Source organism: Augochlora pura, chromosome 4 (genome assembly GCF_028453695.1).
Source record: "Augochlora pura isolate Apur16 chromosome 4, APUR_v2.2.1, whole genome shotgun sequence".
In the NCBI taxonomy this organism is placed as follows: Eukaryota; Metazoa; Arthropoda; class Insecta; order Hymenoptera; family Halictidae; genus Augochlora; species Augochlora pura.
The window spans coordinates 28,348,835-28,371,498 of record NC_135775.1 but is presented as its reverse complement, the minus strand read 5'-3'; the positions used below and the strand labels follow the sequence as shown (position 1 = coordinate 28,371,498).

At 47.6% G+C, this 22,664-nt stretch overlaps 4 protein-coding genes across 6 annotated transcripts in view; 2 read left to right on the top strand and 2 right to left on the bottom strand.

The window, feature by feature from the left end:
• LOC144469397 (extracellular serine/threonine protein CG31145) overlaps positions 1–5,408 on the bottom strand; it is a 131,003-nt gene extending 125,595 nt beyond the window's left edge. Inside the window, exons 1-2 of one of the 3 annotated variants that reach the window (XM_078179618.1) lie at positions 4,926–5,408; positions 2,092–2,214 (exon numbers count right to left, since the gene is read on the bottom strand). The gene's annotated coding sequence lies outside the window, so the exon portion shown is untranslated. Of the gene's footprint in view, positions 1–2,091; positions 2,215–2,305; positions 2,610–3,038; positions 3,058–4,925 lie in introns of those variants that run through there. The other 2 variants (XM_078179620.1, XM_078179619.1) reach the window with 2 other exon arrangements.
• Positions 5,409–16,837: 11,429 nt separating this feature from the next.
• Borcs5 (BLOC-1 related complex subunit 5) lies at positions 16,838–18,496 on the top strand. Its single transcript, XM_078179622.1, has 3 exons — positions 16,838–17,224; positions 17,333–17,654; positions 17,728–18,496. The coding sequence occupies exons 2-3, from the start codon at positions 17,341–17,343 to the stop codon at positions 18,221–18,223; spliced, it is 810 nt and encodes a 269-aa protein (XP_078035748.1). The 5' UTR covers positions 16,838–17,224; positions 17,333–17,340; the 3' UTR covers positions 18,224–18,496.
• Positions 18,497–18,529: 33 nt separating this feature from the next.
• Positions 18,530–20,404, bottom strand: LOC144469399 (coiled-coil domain-containing protein 137). Its single transcript, XM_078179621.1, has 3 exons — positions 19,657–20,404; positions 18,948–19,587; positions 18,530–18,875 (listed from the first exon to the last, which is right to left on the bottom strand). The coding sequence occupies exons 1-3, from the start codon at positions 19,731–19,733 to the stop codon at positions 18,675–18,677; spliced, it is 918 nt and encodes a 305-aa protein (XP_078035747.1). The 5' UTR covers positions 19,734–20,404; the 3' UTR covers positions 18,530–18,674.
• LOC144469401 (uncharacterized) lies at positions 20,120–20,871 on the top strand. The gene is made up of 2 exons (XM_078179624.1): positions 20,120–20,267; positions 20,399–20,871. The coding sequence occupies exons 1-2, from the start codon at positions 20,223–20,225 to the stop codon at positions 20,774–20,776; spliced, it is 423 nt and encodes a 140-aa protein (XP_078035750.1). The 5' UTR covers positions 20,120–20,222; the 3' UTR covers positions 20,777–20,871.
• Positions 20,872–22,664: the final 1,793 nt, after the last annotated feature.

Sequence of the window (22,664 nt, the reverse complement as noted above, 5' to 3'; positions counted from 1 at the left end):
CTCTCTCTCTCTCGTCGGATGTTAAATATTCCCATTCGCAACGAGGATCTGCCTCGTGGCCGGCCGATTCTACATCGCGCGAAATTACGAACGCATTCGTACCAAACTTTCGCGGCATTAAAATAAAATCGGATCTGCTCGTTAACGCGCTCTGCGGGCCGCTCGCGATTATGCGAGAACGTAAACGCGGAGTACGTAAAACACCGGTTTCGAACTTGTACTCATCGCTCGGTAAACGCTTCGACAAAGTCACTTTAAACCGCCGCGAATTTGCATCTGATCGCTTCGTCCTCAACTTCGTCGTCATTGAACGCAATTGAAAAAGTCGCGATCGTAATAACCCGCAGCAGCCATCTGTTGCAACGACGATTAACATCATCGGCTGCTCATCGATAGACGATAGATGATCCGAGGCGGAAAGAGCAATCTGTCCCCGTTGTTACAAAATCGACGCCGATGGATTCGTCTCAATGATAATATGATACGAAAATCTAGAGTATGTCGAAGCTATGGAAAACCTGAAATCTCGTTGCTATTGGTCGGACGACGATAATTGAATAAAGAGCCGAGGCAGAAACGAGGCAGAAAATATTTTCGCGGCGAGGATAATTTCTGCAGTGCCGAAGCCCGATAGCCGCGCGGAAAATTAACGGTTGCCGCGGCGAGCTGATGAGCGAGTCGGTCCGTCCGGCGATAACAGTTATTTGAAATGTATCTGTTTAAAGATCTATCGAACGAGTGCGCAACAGTAATTTTCGCGGCGGAAGCGCGACACGTGAACGGGAAACGTGAGAGACAGCGCGACGAGGGGCTCGGGCGGTGCCGGATCGCGGCCGGATCGCGGCCGGGACAGGAGGAAAAACGTGGAAACCGCAAGAAAATGCGGCGCAAATTGGACGGATGGAAAGGACCTTGACTCTCGCGCGCTCCCAACTCGTTAATGGCGAGCAATTAACGCGGCGAATAATTGCCGACCCGTTCGTTGATGCGCCCACTAGGGCGACAAAGGAGCCTAATGAAAGCGAGTTAAGCTATCGAGCATCAATAATCGACCAGCTCGATATTCGGGGGGGGGGGGGGGGGGGGAGAAAAAAAACAAAGAACGACGACCCAGAAACCCGGTTTTCCCAATTTATTAGAAGCTTTATTTTTATTGCGGTTGCTATTCTTGTCCGAGAATTTATTATTTTTACTTTGGTGGGCGGAAGGAGACCGGAAGATCGAAGATTACCTTAGCAAATAAATCGAAGAGGATTCTGATGGGGATCGATTTTTCGGAAGCACTTTGTCAAGCACACTCTGTCGAACGGTAGCCGGAGACTAGAAAATTAACGATTCTATTTCGCGACGGTCGAAACATTTTGTTGAAGCGTCGCCGAAGCTAATGATCGGAACGGATGGGGCTGAACGAAACGGTTAATAGAACGAACGTGATTGAGATTGCACGAAAGCATTAAGTAAGTAGAATGTGCCGGAGATTTATGCTCGTCGAGTAATTGGATCACGGTTTCAATCGAGCAATTTTCGTTGCGACGGGATAACAAACTGCGGAGGCGCGGTTATTGTAACATTAACATGTCGTAGAATCGGATGACCATCTCGGTTAACGCGCTGTAAACTTCGATGACACGGCGCGCTCTCGTAATGGCGCGAACAATTGAAAACATCGTCTGGGCCCGCGATAACACCGGGTATTAATCGCATTTGCATCGAAAGCTCCGTCGTTATAATATCGGAGCGCGAAGAAAAAGTGGTTCGACGGAATTAGAAACTGGTTGCTGGTATGTTTTCAAACGTTTCACTGACCTATTACTCCGAGCGATACCGCGAGCGCGCACGATGTTGCCCCGGCGAAAAGAGGAAAAAAGCTGTGCAAGAAAAAATGTCCCTAGCATGTCGGAACGCAAAAAAGCGAATCGATGCGGCATCAACGATGCATTTTATGCGGACAGCACATGGCCGAATCGACCGGCAAAATTCGCGGTTGTCCGCTGCGCGTTTGATGACTTTCGCTTTCGCGGCGCGGAAATGCGGCATTTCGCGGAAAAAAGGTCAATGAAATCAAACGAGAAAAAAAAAATATCGTCTTACCTGTCTGCCAACCTGTCTGCGCCGCGCTGTCGATCCTCCTCGGGAACCGGTGCGAGCCGAGAGCAGATAAAGATCCAAGCGAACTGGAACGATCGTGCCAGCAAATTTTCTCACTCCGGTTTTCTGTGGATCAGAACAGGGAATTAGTGGGACAAATGTGGGCTTAGTTAATAAATAGTAATATTCGAGTTATTCGAAACGCTAAGTCTCTTACTGCGTCAACTCTTTGAGTTAATTCTTTGGGAATTTTCAAGGCGGTTCATTTTACACTGTAGCTTCAAAATGGTACTTTCAAGAAATGTGCTGAACGTCGAAGATGGGCTATCTGCGCCCGCTTGTGTGTCAAGAACGATCCTTGTTGATTCTATTTTTATTTTTGACTGCGAGCGAACGTCCGATGGCGGTAGCCGATAAGTGAAGTATTTGCACGAGCGCAACGTGCATTTCTCGTAACTCACGCAACGTAATAGAAGGTTCGTTGACTGCTGGTTAAACAGTCGGTTAACTGGTCGCTAATACGACCTTTAGAACCTTTCATTTTCCGTGGAAGCGAGCCGAGTCGAGCCGAGCCGAGCGGAGGGAGTACCCCGTTTGTCGAGCGCGAGCAACGATCGCGAGGATGCGCCACCGCGGCGACTTTCACGAAATCTTTCAATGGCGCGCGGCTGGCTGTTCGTCGTTAATCAAGACGTTATGCAATCGGGGAACGCGTGACCACGCGCGCGCCGCTGCAACGATGCTCGCAGGTGACTCGTAACTTTCGGACCATTGTTCCCGCCGAACTCGAAACGACGTCCAAGCGAACCGCGCGACTTCGAAGTCGAGTTTACCCGACGAGAGAGTTCAAGACCGTTTCGTCCCTCGGACGCGATATCATTTTTAATAAATACTTATCAGAAGTTCAAACCGCGGATGAAATAGTAATCCACTTCTCGATCGAAACTCACCGAAGAAAACTGTCCTAAATCCGACCTGACAGATATCTGACTGGAACGATCTTAGATCTAACTTCAAATTTTTGGCCGTAATTCGATCGAATTTAAATCGAGCTCGGCCGACTAATTTTATAATGAATTTAATCGAGAATTTTCGTCCCGACGGATGACGTTAACAAGTTGTCGATATTTCGAGAAAAAGCGAGCGCACGTTTTTTCAACACAGACTTGCACAGTTTTTTTTTTTTTTTTTTTTTTAATACGGATTTGGTACGTTTTATTCCATACCTTTCAGACTCTACTGTAATCTCGTTTCGCTCTTCTTTCTTTTATAGAAAAATGAACACGGAAATATTTGAAGGCAGTGGAACGGTTCAAATCTACGTACGTCTACGTTTCTCGTTAGCATAAGTTTCCGAAAATTCGAACACCGTCAAAATCAACAAAAAGATAACACGTTCGAGAGCCACGACTGGCTCGCAGCGAACTGCAATAACCGGTGCAGCATTCGCGGCATTCGCGGCACGTACTTAAAAAACTGGCGTAAATCAATTTTCCGTCTGTTCTCAATATATCCGACGACTTCGATGATTTACGAGCTAGGCGGCCAAAGTTATTGACGAAACGGTGCACGGCGCGTTGCGCGGGATGCATGTACGTCGTCGACAAGACGATAGGGATCCCGCCGGCTCGTTAAGCCGCGGTGATATCTAGGCCCCGGTATCTTCCCCACGAAATTACAATGAAACGTCAGACGACGACGTGGGAGTACCGGCGCTGCTCCCGGTACACCTGAGGAACCGTCCGAGGCATATGCCTTATCACGGGACACAAGCACCGTGCAATTGCCGTCATTACGCAACAAACCGCTCCGGGGCCCGGTTCCCTCGACACTTTCGGTGTTAACGCCGCGGAACGAGCTCCTAATTGTACAAACAACGGTGTCGCGGCGCGCAGCACACCGCGAAATATCGGTCGATTTTCCTGCACGCGCTAGGCAGGAAGAATTTCGAACCTGGACGACGCTGATAAGCGATAAGCTGATTCCGTTCGGCGTGCTCTCCCTAATCGAGCCACGTTTAATATCATTGGGTTGCTCTCGAGCTGTTGACTTCGTCGGCGATTGATAGCGCGAGGCCCGACGTAACTCGACTGGAAGAGCTCGCGACCTTAGAAAATCTTTGGCTCGAGTGTCTCTGGTTTAACGAGTCGCTGCTGTATATATGTTTGAATAATGAAGTTTAAATAACAAAGTCTAAATCTATATAAACATAGACATTCTTCGAGTATTCCAGAAACACGGAGAACGCAGAAAACGAAGAGTGGGGTGCGGAATGTAATGCTTTCGCGTTCCGTGTTTACAGATTACGATTTTCCAATAAATATTACGATGCCTCCAGATCGCGTTCTCGGTCAAATTTCTGAGTATCGGATTAGTGTCCAAGGACGGTAAGGACCACATGATTAGCAGGGAATGTCTCCTTGGCTAGAACTGTTTGGAAAACTTCGAACGGAGCGGGGGGCGCGCAGCAGTAAGAAAAGAAAAGTGAAACATTTACGAATATGTCAACGATACCGTGGATGCTTTCGTAGCTGGCATCTAGGAGCGCGTAGAATTATTTTTAAAACGATGTTTACCCGCGTCTCCGTCTTCGAACCACGGACACTCCGTCTTGGACAAACAAGCACGCCTGGTTGCAAGCCAGGGGAGCTAGTCTCGCGTTTGAAATGCCCCTAGTCATTAGTCTTTTAAATCTGAAACGCCCATTCTGTATCGCAATATAAGTCAAAATATCGAAAATCACCGGATCTTTAAACAGTGTACATCGCAGCAGATTGAAATTCAATTCGAGATAGGATTAAACTAAGGAAGAGAGATCTAAATCGAATATTGCTTACATTTCACAGCCGCTGGCGCATCCGAGCACAACCCGACGCACCGATCACAGTCGCAACCACCACGAAACCCGCCCAAATGCTCGAAAAATCCGAGTCTCGCGGCCAACTGCGAAACCGGAGAAGAAAAGGCGCGCGGAGGCAACGAGGAGCAAAGCGGCTCGATATAATTCGGCACGATCCGAATTGCAATAACCTTCGACCCGGTTTTTCGTCGGTCACGCGAACACGCGATATCCCGTCACACCGCGGCTCTGCGACACCGACGCACCCCGCTTTGCAACCGACGCGGCGAACGTGTCCGCGCGCAAACCAGACGTAGGACTCTCGGTTCCTCTCGGTTTTGGATCGCGAATCGAAACCGTGAAACGTGAAGGCTCGTCGACGCGACGGAACGAAGAAGCACGTGGCTCGCCGGTTTCCGAGAGACCCGTGACGAAACGATGTTCACGCGACAAGAGCTCGCTGCTCACTGAACCCACGATGGCGCGCGAGGCAACCTCGCCACCCCTCCAGCCCTCTCCACCTCCTTCACCTCCCTGCTTTTACCGCGGACGAGCATCCAACCTCTCGCACCCCGCCGCCCCCCTCCCCCTCCCCCTCCCCCTCCCGCGGAGCGCCCGAAGCGCGCGCGGAAAATGCGTGTCAACGATTGGCTCGTTGCGACGCCTTCGGCAGTTTTTCATCGCCGAGCCTGTCATTAAAATTTTACAACTTTTACGCGCGATTTCCCGGATTCCGCGGAACGACCTCTGTGTGTCCGGGGCTCTCTCGTTTGTTCCAAGTTCCCATTCGAGAAACTCGCGTCGGAGAACTTCGATCGCGACGAACTTCGGGGATCCGTGCGCGCGTTTTCGGTTGCCGCTCCCGGTTCACCGGATCCAAAACGACCGGTTGCGAACTCGTTTTGCCGCCAAATTCTTGCGGAGCCTTTCCGCGGAACTTTGCGCGATCCCCGTGGGTCTTTTCGTGTCGCTGAAACGATTACGAAGTTACAACCGGATCAGCGTGGTGACCGGTTACGCGTTCCTCTCGTTTCACCGACGCGTTCGAAAGTTTCGAACATAATCTATTAAATAACAATACCGCTTTTAACACGCGCGGACTAGTGCGGTAGGGCGTCTGTAAAAATCTCGCGAAGCCGGGTCAACCCATTTCGTAATGACAAATTCATTACGTAAATTACCTGCTCAATCCCCTTGCGCTATAGTAACGAGTCAGACTCGCGATGAGGAAATTGTACATAATTTATTAAATGTGGATAATATTTACCTAGTCGTTGTGTTATGGAAATATGGACGAAGAAATACTGATCGACGCAATTGCGAAAGAAATTCTGGTGCAAGGGTTAACGCTGTCGAATCTCGCAGATTCGAACCGATTTTGATTCGGTTAAAAACGTGTCCTAAAAATCAAGTTCGGAGTTTGCTAGAAGGATTCCATCGCCTAATTGCTTTATTGGCTATTAATGTATACACGAGATAAATCTTATTCCTGGAATTTACGATGCGCTAATCGAGCCGAAGGTTAATAGGGACTGACCGCTGCTGGGACGAAAGAGGATGCAACAGTTTGTTTATGGAGCCCCGACGAATCCCGAAGTGACAATAATAAAATAATTAGGGAACCAGTTAGCGACGGAGACGAAGGCCACGGCGGCAGCGGCAGCGGCAGCGGCAGCGAAAGAGCGGCTCGCATAAATCCAGTCGCAGGGCATTAATCAATTTAAGCTCGCAATTTCTATCGGCGACGAGGTTAAAGTGGCCGGGTGGCGGGATGGGGCTGATTTCGCCGGCGTAATTAATAGTAACAAGTGTCGGGCTCGTTCGGGTGCACGGGGCGGCTTTCTCGTTCCCCTGTAACGGGCGAGGCGAAGGCGCACCGCGATAACTGAAACGCGATGATGACTCTGACCGATGCGATGGAAAGCCGGCTCTCCCCGGAGGCCAGGACTGGCAGTAAATGCAAACGACTTGACCCGGCCCGAAGATCGAACGAAGACAAGACACGTACGGGGCCATCCTCATCCTCCTCCTCCTCCCCCCCCCCCCCTACTCGCCTCCCCGTGCTTCTCCGCCTCGAACGGCGGGCGAGGAACAACTACCAGGCTACACCCGAGAGTGTCTACTCGTGACGATGCACCGGTGCATAAGCTGCACAAAGGAGCGCGGGAGACCCGCATGCGAATTCAATTACACTCTTCGCCCATTACGCGATACCATCGGGACATCCGACCTCCTACGAAATTTTCGTACCCACGATCAATCGACCGACTTCGCTACCGAATTTGTTGCTCCGTACGTGCAACTCGTTGCACGACCGGTCGCTTACGTAGAAAGGGCCCTCGAAAATTATAAAAAGAAAGAAGAATCGAAAAATGGAGGATAAATATTTGCTAGAAAATATTTGTCAGCGCTCCTAGTGCGTCAGTGAAAATGATAGAAGTCGGAAGAAGGAAGAAACGCAAGCACGGATGATTAATCCGTGTAGCCGTCCCACTCGTTTCTCGCGCGACGCACGATTCTGCTAATTTTTGCGTACGATTTCAGAGGATTTTCCGGCAGGTCTGAATCACCGTATCCCAGACAAGTTACAAATCGCTCCAGGTAAGTTACCGTACACCCGGAGACACGTTCATAGAGGAGAAATTTCACAGGCGAAGAAAAATACCGCGTACGGTTTCTTGCGACCGGAATGACTCCTTTACTTTTCCTACGATTTCGCGGCGACCACCGTCAAATCATTTTTCAAGCAAGCAGTGCTGAGGTCTCACGAAATTCTACGAGCAGATCGAGGGGGGGGATATCGATCCGCGGAGAGTCACGATGACGGATCGCGTTCGAACCGTTCGATTAATTCGAAGTCGTTCTAAACAGCTAGCGCTGCATTCCTCCCGAGCCGAAAATAATGCCCCGATTCGTCTTGCGTTCGAGCAAGTACCGCTTGTGCTCCCGAAGACATTTTCCACCTAAATCATTATCCTTTGAAGTCCTACAATATCCAATAGTACCATTCAAAGTATTCAGAAGCTTTAATAGTCAATCGTATCGATCCAATTTATGTCAACTTCACATTTCCCATTCAAAGTGCCGTAACTTTGCGAGAAAAAATCGTAGCTACTTGAATCGTCCCTCAAATTAAAGAGAAAAGTACGAACTTTACGACCTTGTAAACGGCGTGCTCGACAAAAATTTTTCTAGGCCATTGGAGGGCGTTAAACTTTTCACTTTTTCGGTGTCACGAGGATACACGCCTGAATTGAAAATACTATAGGTATTGCGGAATGATATAAAAATTATAATATGTTGTCTTAAAGTAGAGACTTGAAGCTTCAATTTAAAAAAAGAGTCATCAATTTAGGACAACTTTTCACAAAATTACAGCTGCTCGAATTCGATTATTCTTATCTGAAAAAAGCAGTTATCCAGCCAGTTTTCGGTAGCACGGAACACGAAAGGGCAACGTAATCCGGAGCGGTAGAGGACCGAACCGTGTAAACGGGTTAGCCTTTAAAATTTCGAGGAGGCGTTCGCACGGTCGCAAAGTTGATAATAGGGTACCGAGGATGCAGAACGCGAGGAGAAGAGGGCACGAATCGCAGATTTCTCTGGATCTCCGCCTCTCCGCCTCTCCGCCAGGCAAACAGCCCTAAGCAACCAAATTCTCGGCCGGTTCGACGAAATTTCGATGTTTGCCCGAACTAGTCTGCATACCAAGCAGCGATCAAGATTCGCATCTCGCCGCAAATCGCTCGGACCTTTTCCAAGGCGCTCTGCGTCCTCCTATTCCCTCCTCTGCCCTCTTCTGCCCTCCTCTGCCCTCGCTCGCCTAATCTACGCGGATTTTATTGCGACTTAACCTAGCCGACATTATTTCCCCGCTTTTAACCACAGGACCGACTCGCCCGGTTCAATTTCCAATTAACTTCGACTCGTTTACGAGTTCGCCACTTTCTCCGCAACCCGTAAAACGTCGTGTGTATTCGAACGTGCTCACGATTCCCGGCGGCTCCTTAATCGTGTCCCGGGACCTTGATACAGCCGTGATTGAGCGTAGAACATTTTCACGCGTTCTCCCTTCCATTGCTAACAGTACAGCTTCGTAATGTTTCGTACTAATGTCATTAAACTTCGCGTTTTCAATTTGTACAACGTCCCGTTTCAAATTACGCGATTTTGTTCAATCTGTATCATTTGTTTCCACGATGTTTTATGAGATGAATACGCGTACAATTCTACACGCTACAGTGCGTTTAATGCGGTAACTTAATTTTGCTGGAATTGCGACATGCAGCAATTAATCCGATTTTGAAGAGACAGAGACTCGTATGTACATATGAAGCTGGAATAATTTCTTTTCTCAGGAAAAGAGCAAATGATAGACAAATCGTTAAGTTATACGACTCGAGAAGGCCGGCCAAGGACAGCATCCTTTTGAACGGACGAGTGGACCGCGACCAAAGAGCGATCGCCGCCAGGTTTCTTCGCGGCGAAGCTATTTGCACCGTATAAATATTTGCGGTAACGCGTGAACCGCGGCTCCGTTTCAAGCGATCCGATCAAACATTGAATTAGAAATTGCTCTTACCCCGGACACCTAGCTTTCAAGTACATACTGTATTCTTCTCGGTCGGCGGGAACCGTCCGAAGATAGCGGCGGCACGCCGGTTCCCCGAATAACTTCATCTTACGAAATCAAATGCCAGGCGGAGGAAGACACTATAAACTGGACCGAGGATGTTCGGCAGCCCCGGCGCGGCAGAGATAAGTATCATAGAGGACTGGAAAGGCTAATTCCAGGATCAAGAAGCTGGTGCCGGCGGCGCGGTGGGCCGGGGCGGCCAGGACCTTAATCGAGTGGCGAGAAGCAAACTGGTCTCTGCCCCATCTAATCCGGGTCTGTGTGTCGAACAAAGCCTGGGAGAGCGCGGGGGAGGCGAGGTAGAGGAAGAGAGGAGTATATCGACGGGCTCGCGAGCGGAATAAAATCGTAATTCAGATCTCGCTGGGAACTGATAGTCGCGCACAATCACATTTCGCGGTGTAATCTCTCGCCTCGCCTGCCTCGCCTGCCTCGCCTGCCTCGCCGGCGAGAGGGGGATACGCATCGCGGCCGTCTTTTTTACGACGAGACGTCGTCGTCTCTCCATTTTTTGATGACGCCGCCTCTTAAAGTTTCGCGCTAGGCGCGCTGGGATACGAGCAATTTAAATTTAATGCCGCTTTTACGCTCCCCCTCCTCCGTTGCCCCCCCCCACCCCCCTCCCCGCTCGATTCTCCCGTCCATTCGACACCCCTCGTCCACCTCCATCGTCGAGCCTTCCTCGCCGCGGTGTTCCCTCACGACGCGTTCGCGATTTTTATCTCGAGATTGCCGGCTACCAAGGGAGCAACGACGACCATACTCTTTTGGCCTAGTTTGAAAGAAGGCCTCATACCGTGGCCCACGATCCATCTAGATACGCTGTGTCAACCGCGAGGGGCCCGTGCCACCTAGCCGCAGAGCCATAGGAGCCTTGACCCGAAACCTTTCTGCACTGAAAAACCCCAGCCGAGGTCGCGACCGCGCGTCTCTCTCTCTCTCTCTCTCTCTCTCTCTCTCTCTCTCTCTCTCCCGCCCAGCTGAAATATTCCGGATCTGATGGAAAAACGAGCGACCGCTCTGCTCTGGGCGACGTCACTGTCTCCAGCAATCTTTTTGGTATAAACGACGCGCTGCTACCCCGTTCCAGAACCCGGCTCCCACCTTGTTCCGCGACGATTCGAGCGGACACATCTGGACGCGGCCGGAAAAGATACCGCCTTCCGGGGATTATTCGACGCGATGCCGCGAGACGCGGCATGAAATTGCTGTTTACGGACCTGCTCGAAATTTCCGGGGGACGTCTAAAACCGTGATACTCTTCTACGAGAGAACAGAAGGCTCTGCGCGCGCGTTGTTCCACGCTCGATTGTTCGGGGAAGAGTGTGCATGACTTTGGGGTTTTACTTTCGATAAAAATGCTTGCCTTAATTCCATGCAACTTCTCCGTGTTCTCTAAAAGTTGTCTTCCCTAATGCGAAAGAAGTCTACGAAGTTTTAAATTAATATTCATTGGTCTCGATCCAAGCAATTTTCCCAATCTTCGAATAAAGATCTATCCTGCTACGCAGACGAATTTGGGCGCGTTCCACGAGCACTCAAATATTTCCACAAAATTCCTAGACCCACTAGATTCGTTTGAAATAATTCACAAAGTCGTATGATTCATCGACGATCGAAACAAGACTAGAATAAATCTCTCCGAGGAGAAGATGAAAAGAAAAAATGTCATATAATGTGGTAACAGCTCAGTTCGGTGGAAGCGCTCCCGTGCCAATAATCCGCGGAAAAGAAAATGGAAAGACAGAGGAGCGTTTAGGTGTGGGACGGAAAACGATATCGCGACGCGTTCGCGTCTCTGCACAATTGAAACCGCGGAGCGTCGACTTCGGGAAAGAAGAATTCGCCTCGAAGCGAGATTGTTTATTCAGCCGTGTCCCGCGGCGAGGCCGCGAGAACACCCAACGAAATTTCGTGGTCCTCCCGGTGTCTCTGTTCCGGGGGCCTCGGAACGCGTGTTTACCCTATTAATAAATAACGGGGGAGGAAACGGGGGATGGCTGCGGTAGCAGAGAAGAAAAACGATCTCGCGAGAAAACGGTGTCCCGAGAATGGTGTGTTCCCCTCGATTGCGGAGCTCGTCGCATGGAAACGGCTCGTTGACACGTGAAACGCGTCCACCGGGGCTCGCGATAAACCGTGTATTAAAATAATTTGTACGCAACGGGATTATTTAATCGGCGATGCATGGAAATACCGTCGCTCGGCCCGTCTCGCTCCGATATTGTGGTGTAAACAGTCGTTAGCGGATTACGACCGCCGATATCTGCGATCGAGACTCTCTCTCTCTCTCTCGGCAATGGCCGCATCTCGCTTTCTTCGCAAACAGCCTCCTCCGCGATTCTCGTCGAATTTATTTCGGAGGACGAAACGCGTCGCTCGATGCGTCCGAGGAAATTTTTAGCAAACGGAAACATCGCGCCCGATTCCGTTTCTCTCCGTGCACAATATTTTAGACTGTCCTGCTTCTATTACATCGCGTTAATACACGCTCCATTGAGCCCGGGCATTCTCCAGATAATGTCCTTTCTCTGCGTCCGGAAAGTTCGTACGCGGTATTTCCAAGTTTATCTTTCGTCCTCGATTTCGTGCGAGGGGCTTAATAATATACATATTTATCGCAAGATGTACGCGCGTTTAGGGCTCGGGATCGATCGCCGAAAGCGGCGAAGCTGTTTGCGCTTTTATGGGCGAGTTCGCGGGAAACGAGTTGAATTCTCGTGTCGTTGCACTAAAGACGAATATACTACAAAGTCCGTGGTAAAACTGTATTTGCTTGTAAAGTGAACTAATTTATCGTAATATAATTGCGCGAGCTGTTAGTTTCAAGTCCGCTTATTTTTAGAGTTATTTGGAATGTTCGTTTCACGATAAAAAGCTGGTTAAAGGAAGCCCGCGTATTATTTTCTGCGTGGATACAAGACCGCCCGAGGTATGCTCAAGTGGGACGCTCCCGCAAGTATCGCGAATGAAAAATCGTGCCCGTGGTCTAAATCGTCTAAACATTAAGCGGAGCGCAAAATAGCTGGGAGACCGGGACCACAGTTCTATTAAAATCCGAAGCGCCTCGTGAATAATCGAATCGTATATCTCAACCGCTAGAATAGTTTCTGGCCGCCCGTTCCGCTATGGAAAATCGGCGGTGACACGCGCCGATTTTTATGCAACTTTCAGCGATGTTATTCTTGATCCCACGGTCGTAAATCCTCGACAAACAATCCATAAATCTTTTGCTACGTACAAAATTCTTTCACAATGAAGAGACACGCGCGGACGATGAAAAAATGAGAAAATGAGAAAATGAGAAAATGAAAAATGAAAGAAATTCCTTGATTTCGTAATAAAAATATAAAGTCAATTTCTTACGTACCTATCATCCTAGAGAAAAATACTGCAGAAACTTCTTCAAGATTATTCTCTTTCTTGGCTTTCTACTGAACAAACAATAGCGTCACTTGCCAATTTGCCCTGGTAATACAAGCATTGGTAGAAGCTCCAGAATTGTTTCCTTAGGGAGAGTAACATCGGTCCAATTGCCGTAATTATTGAAAGCCACTGTTTTCGGGTTTGAAAAACTGCCGGCAGCGTTCCGTGGAACGTCCAATTTGCGTCCCTGCTGCGGCACACGCGGCGTTTAAACCGCGCAACGAGCCGCAGAGGGGTCACCCGAGGGAAAAACGAGATCTACGTTCGGATGAAATTTCCTCGGACGACAATGTTGTCGAAAGGGGCCGCCCCCAGAAGAATGCACGCGCCGCGAGCACCAAGCCGAAGTTTAAACAACTGAATAAACTGACCGTGAGCACTCGGAAGATTTTTTTCCTAAAGAGAGAGAGAGAGAGAGAGAGAGAAACAGCGGCGAGCGCTTTTCGCGGAAAAGTCCGAGGAGCCTCGACCAAGTCGTTCCGCGAGAATCAAGGAGAATGGTCCGCGCGGAAAAATGATTTTGTCGGAGCGTACAACAATCGCTGAACCGGTTTTTCATCGGAAATTCAACGGAGACAAATCCTCGACAAATTCTCGAACCGCCCGACAAAGAACGCTGCGCGTAAAAGATCAAAATTGCCAATAAGGGCGCGGCACGGGTTTCGGAAGAAATTTTTGCAGCTCGGAAAATTATTAGCCCGGCCCGGCGTATTGTTCGCGATGGGAATTGCAATTTTATGTACCGCGACAGAGTGAAAACGAACAATTCCGCGCGGCAGTTTGGGGAAAATTTCGGGGCGTAGCAGGGCCAAAAATTCCGCGCTGAATTATTCAGAAGGGTATCATGGGGCTATGAGAAAAATGCCAGTCAAGTGTTTCTTTTTTGCCGGCCCAGCCGCAGATTAAAAAACAGGACGAAGACCAGCTGGGCGGGGAAATTTTCGAGGACTCGGGGGCTGGTACTGTCCAGTCATAACCGGAGCTGGAACAGTCGAGGGGAATATTGGAATCTGTGCGAACCCGAGCAGCCTGCAGGAGACATGCATGCATATTCCATTTACTTCGCTGCTCTTATTAACGCGCCTCCCTTTACCCCGTGCTTCGCGTCCCTCTGTTACACCCCCGCTCCGCCGCTTTCGATTTGTTTCCATTTTTCTCTTCAATTATGAACATCGCAACGCCTCGTAATATTCAAGCTTTCGGAACGACTGCCAGCGGTGCGTCCGTGGCCACCTACTGATCTTTGGTCCGCTTCTGTGGTCAGTATTGGTCATCCTAATGGGTCGGTAATGGTCATTTTTACAAACTTTGCTCTTCTTTCAACAATGAAACACTATTTCCATTTTATTTTCCAAACATTCGCGTTTCGCTTTCAACATGTACATTGCGATACTAACGTCGACTTAATGAACCACAAGTAATTACTATAAAATAGTTGAACAAAAGAAATAAATTATTGTACGTACGAGAGCTTTCGAATAACCGTGAAAAAAGAATCGAGCACCTGTCGCAGCTAAAACATAGTATCACGGTTGACCGTTCCAAATTCGAACGGCACTGATAAGGAACGCTGTGTCGACTCCACTCGCGTCTGTCGATGGCCAGCGGACCGAGAAGATAATGCTCGGATACGATGCGTTAGAAAGTTGTTGCAACGGGGAACTCGTTGAAAAACAGTGGAGAATGCAATATGACGAGCCGTGCTCCGCTGAGACCGAGAATTTCGCGCGTCCGCGAGGAACACGCCGATTACATATTCCGATTGCTTTCGTCTGCGGCGCGACACCGCGATAATTATTTCTCACCGCGCGACGACTCGTTAATAGTCGTTAATAGGCTCGCCATGCCTATGCAGATCGACGACCGGTCTTGTTTTTCGCCGTGCGTCCGCTTTCTAAATCGCTTCCGATGCCGGGCGCGCGGGAAACGGTCACGCGAGACCCCGTCGAAAGTGGAAAGCGGAGGAGGATCGCGGGCTATGCCGGCCGCGGCCGGCTGCTGGAAAGTTCGGAAAAAAGAGCGGAACCGTTTCGATTCGCCGTCGATAATTAACGCGAACGTTAATCGACCTTAATAGACTTGGAAGACGCCACGTGGTACCATTTGGGGAATAGTGCTGTGGTCGGCTACGCCGGACGACACCGTGAAATTACGCGAGTTTTCTCCTTGACCGCGCGGTGAGCTCCCCGAACAGTTAATTAAATGGAGCCCGTGCGCGGCTCGGTTATTAGCGACGATGCTGCGCGGGCCCATGTCCGGGAGTCGTGTTAATTAGATCAGGCTTGAACGGAGATTATATGTAGTCGCGCGCGAGCCACCGCGGCTGCCCACCGCTCGCGATATAAATCCTCGTTCTTGAAGTTTTGATAGATGACACCAGAGATTAGACGCCGACGTCTTGATAAATGATTTTGGTCGGCGTCCAAGGGATTTGAAGGGAGATCGACGCGTCTTTTCCAGGCAGAACGGGTTATGCCCGGGCGGATACCCGCTCGGATCGAGTGATCTTGAATATAAATACCGTGTTGTCTCTCGAACGTTCTACGAAATGGCGACGATTGCGCAAGAAGGGTCCAGATCGAAAATGTGGAAAACCTAGGGACCCGCGTCACCGCTCGGAATAATGCAAATTTAATGTTGATATTGTGCCGCGAAGTTAGGCAATCGTGGGAGGCCTGGATCAAGAGCAAAAGTGCTTGTAAAGAGCATCGGACTCGAAGAATTACCATTTTGCGCAACGCCGTTGCTCGCTCCAGCCACATCGCCTAAACCTCGAAACGCGCGTGCATTTTGCATTTTGTATGCTCATTTCACGGGCGTATTCAAATCGAGGCAATGAATTTCGGAACGAACAAGAATTTCAAACGAACGACCGTAGGAGAAACTTCTTCGTTCCAGTTTTTAAGGCGGAGGCGTCCGCGTGTGGTTTTACGGCGAGCAATTAACCAAGCAATCATCTTTTACAAGCGACGAGAATGCTTAATTATGCTAACGTTTATAGTATCAATTACAGTGAAAATATGCTAGCATGGACGAGGTATAGGAGTGGACCTTCTTAACAAAAATCGAGTATTCCGTATACCTCGTTTTTACTGCGACACGTTCCGCGATTCGAGAAACAATAGAATTCATGCGACATGGGTATTCGAACGATGACAATGAGCGTACATCCGTGTTAATATTGGTAATAACAATTATACTGAAAAGATTGCGGCGCACGCCCCTCCGGTAAATAAAAAAAAGGAAGAACACTTATCGACACGTTCAGATAAAGCCTCTCTGAAAAAGCATCGATTATTCACACCGACAACATGGCTGCACGTCGTTCAACTGTTATCAGGGGCTCAGGCGAGCCTCGTGGAAACAAAAGTCAAGCTGATAAAATCGACGGCTACCGATGCAATCGGACACGCGGTTTATGTAACCACGGGTCGAACGATAATGGACCGTCTGACGTATATATTTATAAGAAACCGTTTACGTCCCCAATTTCAACAGATGAAAATATTCATAGAAATCGCCCTTCTCTAATCAAAAAATAGTCTAAATTAGTCTAGTCTAAATTGATCTAAATCAAACTTCTAAAACAAACCTAAAATCGATGTCCCAGATTCCGAAACACTTTTGGGGTAGAAATAAAATTAAAAATCCGATAAAATTCTTTCGCGGATCTACCTAAATTGAATTTTAGGGTATTTTTAACATTTTGGAATTTTTTTGCTACATGGGAATTTGGAAATAATACATTTCCAGTCCGAGGCGAACGCGTTATCGAGCGAAACCTGGGATTCTGCAGCTCGCTGCTTCAAAATCCGTACCTCAGATGGTGTTTCCGTCGTGTCGACGGTAAACGGCGCGTGGATCCGCTCTAGGGAAGCGACGACAGTCAGCGACAGAAAGGGAAATGACTTTTTGACAACAGAGGAACGGGTAACCGATTTCGTTGGTGTGCCGTTATCGCGCTGGCCGATACGGTTTCTAGAATTCGAGCGGTCCCGGCAAACGCGGTCCACGCGAGTTCGCAAACGATGCCCGATGAAAGGGAATGCTCTGATGTCCAATCGATCGTTGTGAATCGTAATAATGAACGGCCGCAGCGAGTGCTTGTTTAGAACGTTACACACGAAGGAGCAGCGTCGAATGGCCTTATATCTTATTACATGACGATTGTTGTTACGACTGTACTTATTAAGGAGCGTTTAGAAGACTAGAGCGACCGAATGCGGCTTTCAATGGTATTATAATATATATAGTACGCTAACGTCTGCTCCAAAAGTTAACATGAACTGTTGAAGGAGTTTATATTTATGCGAGCTTTGTGAACTTATCTGGAGTAATTGAAGCAATCAGGATGGGGTCGGAACAAAGCTCTCAAGGCGGTGCACAAAACACTGGCTCCGGTAGGACCAGAGGTGCTCCATTGAGACGCGGTAAAAGCGTACCGAGTCGTGAGAGGGTGCCAGAGGACACTCCCCCCAGGTGTATCAGCCCTGGTGCCAGCATTTGCTCAGATTCTGACCTACCGTATATATCTTACACGGTGAACAGGCCCATCGGGGACTCACCAAAGATGACTAACAAACAATCGCAACTGTACAGAGGCAAGAGTTTAGGTGCACAGGATATATCTAGACGTAAGAATAGCTTAGGATCTAGCAGTTACAGGTAACAGTAATCTCCCTATGCGTTCAACTCGTTTATTGGATACAAGCAGCTAGAATAAAATTCTTTATTTCAGGAAATCTACCTCTGATAAAATTCACAACATAGTAGTAGTGAAACCAGCTGTTGCAGACCCTACAGCCGACAAGGATCCTGATTTGGTCAAGTTACAAAGTATCCCCATGTTCCTACCCATCATGCGTGGTACCCTGAATTTGCCACCCGGTGTCAGAGACCCGGAAGTCCTGGAGAGATTGGATCCCATTGGTCTGTTCAATCTGTGCGCACGCTACCAACATCACCTTAATAACTATGCTCAAATGATCGCTGGGGAGCAAGCTACTCTGTGCATCAATATAGAACCTGAAGTTACCAAGATGTTCAATCTGGCTACAGAGAGGCAAAAGAAGTTTACCAAGTTTGCTGAACAACTGACCAAAGTACACGAGCTTAGCAAGCAATTAACCAAGTGTCATTCTCTCCTGAATCAAACACTGGAGAGCATGGAGACGTTGAACAACCTTCTACCTATAGAAGAGAGACTGGAACCGTTTGTATGGACGACCGGATAAATTGTTAAAGGTATCAGAAAGGTAGCTCTAGAAGCTAAATTGTATCCAAAAGTACATTTGCACTGGTGCTAACAGAATTTGGATTTACCTGTTAGAGTATTCCTCTTTTATTGTTTGGTACAAGTCTATATTAACAACCCTTATCCCGAGACTTTTAGTACCTACACGCATCTTGCACAGAAAGCTCTTCTATGAAAACCTACTCTATATACAATAAATATATATGTCTATTTTCATGTTAATCCTATTATTGTATTGTAAAAAAAGGAAAAAAAGAATATGATGTTTAATTTCAAAAATACATACAATTTCCTATCATTAAAAAATTTGTACATTTTATTAAAAAAAAATATTTAACTTCAACAGTACAATAGAACGATCTGTGTAGCATCCTGGTCATCAAAGGCAAACAATCTATAAAACAAATGCAAGATCATGATTTACATACCCCCTAGTTGACTTCTAAAGACCGATGTGTTTTCAGCTTCCTGTATGCTTCTATGATATCGCTCTGATCTTTCTCCAGCTGTCTTCTTTCTCCAATTGGTAGATTCCTAAGTTTGCCTGTTCTGTCTATTGTCTTCTTGGAAACTGATTTGTTTTTGTCACTGTTCTCCAACAAGGAATGCAGGAGAAGATCCTTCTTACCAGGCTGTAACGAAATAATAAATATTCTTTAATTTCTATGGGGATTAAAGCAAGATAAAGTTTTAAGAATATTAACCTTAGAACTGGTGGTTTGGTCAGCTGTCTTGGGTCTAATCCTTATTTGTGGCGGTTCATGAGCAACTTCTCCAAACTCCACTTGATCTTTAACATCGGTGAAATCCTCCACATTTTCCTGTACTTTCCTCTCCTTTTTCAACTTCAATTTTTCCCTCTTCTTTTGGCTTTTTGTCATCTTAACCTCTGGTACACCTTTCTTTTTCTTCTTTTTAATATTTTTATGCTTTGCCCTCAACATGTCAATCTTATCCAATTCCGTCATCTCGCATTTCGAAATTCCTTCGACGTATCCCGTTTCCGGGTTTCTATTTACTTGGACACTAAACTTTTTTTCAAAAGCGGTCTCGTTAATGAAATTATGCGTATCCCTGTTGACTCTGTATAAAAACTGATGCTGGCTTTCATTGGGTCTCTGTTTGAAAACGGGAACGATCTTCTCGGGCCTCGATTTCGGATGAGACTTCGGAACGTCATTGCCCACGACTATCAGTGAGTTCTTTTTTTTCTTTTTCCTGACGATTGTTTTCTTTATTTTACCCGTTTTCACAGCTTCTTTCAGTTTCACCACTCTCTCTAGACTTTTTGGCACCGATTGGTCGTCCACATCTTTCGGTGGCGCGTTTATCTTCGTTTCTAACCTACAACACGCCAAGTCGAAATCTATGTAAATAACTCGTTGAAAATGATTGAATTATTATTGAACTCACTCTGCGAGTCTCTTGGCCCGTTGTTTGAAAGGATCCTTCACACCCCGGTGTTTCTTTCCAGGAATTTTCCGACCCATTTTCCGTGGATAAACAACCGTGCGCGACTCTCACGTGGCCCACAATGCCGCAGCTGACGAGAGTAAAACAGGCGGTTAAAATGGCGCGCTGTAAACTCGAATCAAAATCAATCGTTACGACTATACAGAATTTAATATCTATAGATTTGACTGTTGCATGATCTCCGAATTAATCATTTCATATTACAATGTATCGTGCATCTGTTTATTCAAGGATAAATGTTTTAATTTTTCCCGCAGTTTCCTTAGCATTCAAATGAGCGCGAAAATTGAACCGACTGGTTCAAATTTAAAACGAGCGTCTCTCATCAATGAGACTCATCAGACCGAATGTAGAATCTATTTAAATAAATAGACTGGAAGCGATACGCATCAGTTTTAACTGTTTGAAAGATAAGAATGTTCTGTTAAAAGTAATTCTATTAATGATAATATTATAACATAGATACATGCGACAGTTAAACGCGTTGTAAGTGGAGACATCTAGAAATGTCCGATCTGTCGATGCAAGGTATAATTGTAGTGGCCAAGGAGGTTAGAGGACAATCTAACGTTTTACAAATTATTCCTAGTTTGTATAAAAAGTCTAGGTCACAAGCGTTAACACAAACCATCGGCTCCACTTTCATAATCACTTGTGAATAATTTTTTGTTCTCCCAAATAGGTGCATCCACAAAGTGCAACGGAAGTAGCGATGAATTCAGTTCGGTTAATTACTAAAAGTCGATCGTGCAAGTGTCGACAAATTTACTCCACGTGCAGAAAGTGCATCGACAGCGTTCGAGACACGTCCGACGAGAAGACAGCAGAGAAATCAGAAGTCGACGATTCCTCTTCGACGGACGACTTGGTCGAGCCCACGAATTGTTGCATGTCTGGTTGTCCGAATTGCGTGTGGATACAATACGCGGAGAAATTGAGCGCGAAAATTGAAAAGAGCGACGTGAATTTGCAGAAACTGATCATGGAGAAAGTCGAGGATCCAAATATGAGGGCGTACCTAACGATGGAACTGAGATGTAGAAATCTTTTCAAAGATTGAGTCACTTTGTTGCGCAAACTGTATATATGTACCATACGATAGATGTAATTCAGTTTTGTACAGTCCCAAATTAAAAATCGCCTCGGCACAATGTTTTCATTTCAGCTACCTTGTCGCGCCCGCATTTCTTGAAACCGTTCCAACCGCTATGCAATTCGAACGTATCGCACCGGAAACGACGCCATGTTTCTCCCGTGCATACAGCACGAACTTTTTGATTGATAGCACCGCTCTGCTCGTGACGTTTTCGGTGCATTATTTTAACGAGATTACCGAGAACTCCTTAAAAATCTTATAGCCGATGCAGACGATTAAAATAGATCTTACAGCCCGTTTTCTTTGTAATTGAATCAGACGTATCTTTAGTAACCAAAGAATCGATTGTAAAGTCTATCGTCGAGCTCTGGCTCGAATTTGATTTTCTATCAACCAACCGAAAAATTATTTTTTCGATTTAGTCGATCCACATTTTCTCCCTAGAAACTGGGGGCTCCGACGAATCTGGGGAAACTGCGGTTTACGGGCGAGGCTGCGTCATCTAGCGGTGGCCCGAGCTACTTCGCGCCATTTCCATACCGTTTTACCTCGTTAATTAAAATAAAAATGATGTATGCAAATGGAATACCTGCTCGAGGATATGTAACAGTAGATTCGTTCTTTTCAGAGGAGTCCCCGCAATTTCTCGCGATTCGCTTCGATTCTGGGACGCGGCGGCGGCCGGTTTCAGTTCAATTAAGAACCAAGAGATCCTCGCTGATTTCAGTTATACAACCGGATGGAATTATAAAGTGGAATACGAAGCCACGCCGGCAGAACCGAAACGCGCATCAAACAATAATAAACTATCGCGGAGGAACCTCGATTTCACCGGTGAATTCTTCCACGTTTTCAGAGTGGATCGAGGCCTCCTCGATGACCCGAAAATCAAAGCGTTGAACCGACATTTGTTAGAATTACTGTTGAAGCTTCACCGCGGTGCAGATTCTCGAGAATAGGCGAGGACAATCAAGCCGAAACGATCTCTTATCAACGTCCGCGACCCCGTAAGCCAGGCCTCTCGCAATAATCGGACGTCTGCGCGCATTTTTACGCACAGTTCATGCCTGCTTATTTACATTTCCATGCATATGTATAAAGGCACTCGTGCCTCTTACGCCAGTCGGGAGAATGTGTGACACGTACCAACGTGTTGGCGATCGAGGAGGCGTTCGTTCCGCTCGTTTCTCTATTTATGCTGTCGGTGACACATAAATCGCCGGAAAAATCAGCGGACAAAGAGAGAGAGAAAGAGGGAGAGGGAGAAAGAAGGGAGAGAGAAACGAGGAGACGGTAGAAGAGAAAGGGAACGACGAGCGGAGACCGCGCGCGCACGAAAATCAATTTGACGGATCGTTGTCGTCTGTTCGACGATTTCCAAGTAACCTCTAAATCCTCCATCTTCGGTGCATGGAACGATCTAAAAATAATGTTGTAAAACAAACGCTCGGGATCGGTATAGACCGCGTACTATTGCGTCGAGAACTCTCTCTCCCTCTCTCTCTCTCTCTCTCTCTCTCTCTTTCTCTTTCTTTCTCTCTCTCCCTCAATGACATCAGCGATAACCGCCGTATGGTTGTACTATCGAATCCACTCGTCGAAGACCTCGGCCCGCGGAGAAAAATCCAGCAGGCGGAGAAGTGTGTCAGCGGAAAAAATGCCGCGTCGAAAAACCGTCAACTTCGTGGCGCTGGTCCCACATAATCTTATCTCTGTCCCTGCCCACATGTCAAGCTCGCGACTGCACTCCCACACGCGCGACACGAACGAATGTCTGCTGCTCGGCGCGCACACACACGTGCATAATGGATCCCTGACCCCCCCCCCCCCCCCCCCCCCCCCCCCCCCCCCC